We start from the raw sequence: 3440 nt of genomic DNA on the forward strand, positions 1-3440 counted from the left end.
TCCTCCTCACCGAGGATCAGCAGGGCAGGGCAGGGCAGGAGTCCATAGAATGTAATCCTGCGGGAGGAGAGGGCAGGATGAAGCAGCTGGTGGGGAGGAAGGTGGGGGTGGTGGTGGGCGGTAATGACAGGCCGGGACACACACAGCCCGAAGGCGGGCGAGCCTGTGAAGAGTGAATGTCAAACCTGGTACAGTGGAGAGTGCTGCTTGGGACGGTCCCTCAGTCTCAAACAAGGGCAGGAGCAGGAGGCCGGCCTCTTTCCTGGCACACATTCCCTCCTCGATCATCGAGCCATGTCACACAGCAGAGATTTCACCAGAAACCCCGACAAAGCAACCGTAAGCGGGTGGAGAGACAGAGAAAGAGGGAGAGAGCGAACGAGCGAAAACGCGGCCAGTTAGCCAGCGGAAAGACTGAAGAAGCCGGAGGACTGAAACTACCCTCCACTATCCCGGCGGCCACCGCAACACGACACATGTAAGGGGCCTGCGCGCACCGCCTCGAGTCACGTTGGCGTCGAATCAGAGCTCGGAGGACCCAGGGAGACCCTCCTGTTTCCCAGCGATCACTGGGACCGCGCACAGCCGCAATCAGAGCTCGGAGGACCCAGGGAGGCCCTCCAATATCCCAGGATTCTTTGAGAAGTGGGTGTACTGCTAGTTGAGAGTTGGCTCCATGGTAACGTGTTGGTGATGGCTTGGACTGATCGCCAGTCAGTTCCTCATGTAGATTCATTTAGATTCGGTAGAAGTGTTCAAAATCGCGAGGGATCTCGACTGTGTAGGCAGGGAGAAAATGTCCCCCACTGGTGGAAGTCCAGAGGAGACACAGCTTCAAGGTGATTGACGAGAGAAGCAATGGCGACGTGAGGAGTAAAGGCTTTCACAGCGACAGGTTAGCATCAGCAATAATGCTGCCTGTGAGTGGGACGAGGCAGATTCAAATGTGGCCGAGATAACTAGCTGAAGAGACAATAGTTGTACAGATATAGAGAAAGGCTGGCGGAAGTAGGGCAGACTAGGTGCAGAGATAACGCACAGTGTGGAGCTGGATGGACGCAGCAGGCCAGGCAGCATCAGGGGAGCAGCAAAGTTGACGTTTCGGGTCGGGACCCTTTTTCATAATTTCTGAAACGTCAACTTTCCTGCCCCCCTGGCCCGCTGTGTTCCTCCGGCTCCACACTGTGTTATCTCTGACTCTAGCATCTGCAGTTCTTACTATCTCTGACTAGGTGCAGGTTTTACGAGACCATCCAGTATTTTGTTCACAGCTGCCCTGTCCCTCAGGTTCGACAGCACCTCCCCTCCCTCAGCCATCTATTACAGGTTTTCACTCCTTTGCTGGCCGGAGAAGACCATCCCCCGCCCCAAACTCACTCACACACACACACACACACACACACCCACGCACGTACACCCACACCCCATGCCAAATTGTCCACGTTGCTTTCCGCAACACTTGATCACCTTGATGGGACTGGCCAAATTGACACTGCAGAGAGCCGTCACTGTCATGTTGAGGGTGAATGGCCTCTTCCCATTCTATGATTCTGTCAGCTCATTGGGCATATTTGTTGTGCTGCCGCAAAGCCTGCCTGCATAACAACAGTCATTTCACTCTGGACCACTTTTGCAGCAATGACTTTGGTCATTTTCTGTGTAAATACAAACATTTCTCCCAAAGCTACAAAAAAAACCTCAAACCAAAATATAGAAAGGTTTGCATTTATATAGCACCTTTCACAACCAAAGCATTTTATAGCCAAACAAGTATGTTTGAAGTACTACCACAGTTGTTCAGGAAGCACAGCAGCCAATTTGCACACAGCACAAGTTGATAACTCCTGATAATCTATTTTGTTATGTTGACTGAAGGATAAGTACTGGCCAAGGCAGTGGGAAAATCTGATCTGCTCTTCTTCCAATTTGTGCCATTAGGTCATTTATGTCCACCGAAAAGGGCAGGTGGCAGCTCAGTTCAACGCCTTATCCAAAAGATAGCAGCATGCCTCCAACATTCAAAGTTTACTCAAATCCTAGAGAAGGACTTAAACCACATCCTTCTAAATCAGATATGAGAGCACTGCCATTTGAGTTATAGTTTACTTGGTTCAACTGTAACCTGGACTGTAGCTAAGGCAATAATAGAGGTTGATATAAGCTTCAACAGCTATGCCCCATATGGGTCTAAAATCAGCCATGATAAACCGTTCAATGGCTTCCAGAAATACACATTGTGAGTGTTGGTATGAACCACACAAGACTGTGATACAGCGATGAGAGAATAGCTTATTATTCAGAGTCAGAACCAAAGAGTGGCCATGTCAACAAGGAGTGATACTGTATCCTGAGGTAGGACATTGAGGCCAGGAGGAAATTAAGGGAGCAAACTCGAGAGATAGCAAGAAGATGTCAGTTGTTTACTGCATAGATTAGGCTGGGCATCTCAGTCGTATTTTAGTTTTGTTTTTCACTGTCCCTGGTACTTATCTCATCTGTTCCCTGGTCCTAAGTCAATAATCTTGCAGAAGACACCTAAAGCCAATTGAGATCTTGCCATCAAGCTGGCATCTACACCAGCTCGATCTTCTGACACAATCTCTGATCATTTCAACAGCTCCTTAACTGCTCTCTCTTGGATTTTCCTTTGCGCAGTTTCAGCAAATGAACAAGAAGCAGCAGTAGGCCATTTAGCCCCTTGCTAATAAGATCATGACACATTCCTGCCTATCCCTAATAAACTCTCCACTTCTTGCTTACCAAGAATCTATCCACATTTTCCTTAAAAATATCAAAGGACTCTGCTTCCACCACCTTTTCATGAAGAGGCTAATGACTGTGAGAAAAAAAGGTCGAGGGTTATGAGATTAAGAGATGCTTGCTATCATTCTCACTTTTACTGACTGAGAAATGTAATAAGCAGTTCGGATGTTTAATGATGATGGACATCAGGTAAATATTAACACCGAGCAGTAGGAGGAGACATTAGTAAAGTTAAAAATATGAGTTTAATGATCATAAAGATATATAGAATGGTGGAGAGTTTAAGGGAGGGAATTCCAGAGTATAGGCCCCAGCCTGCTAAAGCACAATTGTCATCAGTAAAATGAAAGAAACAGCCGTCAACAAACACACAGAGCTAGACCCTATATATACTCCACTGCGAAGGAAAACCCAGCTCAACGGACACCTGAGTTTAAATAACATTTGGGAAAACACAACAGCACTTCATTGGAGGCTGCACTGATGATGTTACCTAGCAGGGTAATGACACGTCTGCAGAACATCGAACCAGCTCAGCGAGCCAACCAACCACAATAAGAGAAAGCCACTTAGAACCACAGTGATGAGGTTTTTATTTACTGAGACAGTAATGAATCTTTGCAATTCCTTAACACAGAGGGCTGCAGAAGCCCAGTTATTGAGTATGTTTAAAATAG

General features: G+C 47.3%; 1 protein-coding gene across 3 annotated transcripts in view; it reads right to left on the reverse strand.

Annotated features, from left to right (window-relative positions):
- ammecr1 (AMMECR nuclear protein 1) overlaps nt 1-554 on the reverse strand; it is a 64984-nt gene extending 64430 nt beyond the window's left edge. The window contains exon 1 of one of the 3 annotated variants that reach the window (XM_048604304.1): nt 442-554. In XM_048604304.1, coding sequence (XP_048460261.1) covers nt 442-478 — 37 coding nt within the window. In that variant the 5' untranslated portion in view covers nt 479-554. Of the gene's footprint in view, nt 1-185 lie in introns of all 3 variants that reach the window. The other 2 variants (XM_048604303.1, XM_048604306.1) reach the window with 2 other exon arrangements.
- Between the last annotated feature and the right edge of the window lie 2886 nt (nt 555-3440).

Source organism: Rhincodon typus, chromosome 13, assembly GCF_021869965.1.
Source record: "Rhincodon typus isolate 14 chromosome 13, sRhiTyp1.1, whole genome shotgun sequence".
NCBI lineage: Eukaryota > Metazoa > Chordata > Chondrichthyes > Orectolobiformes > Rhincodontidae > Rhincodon > Rhincodon typus.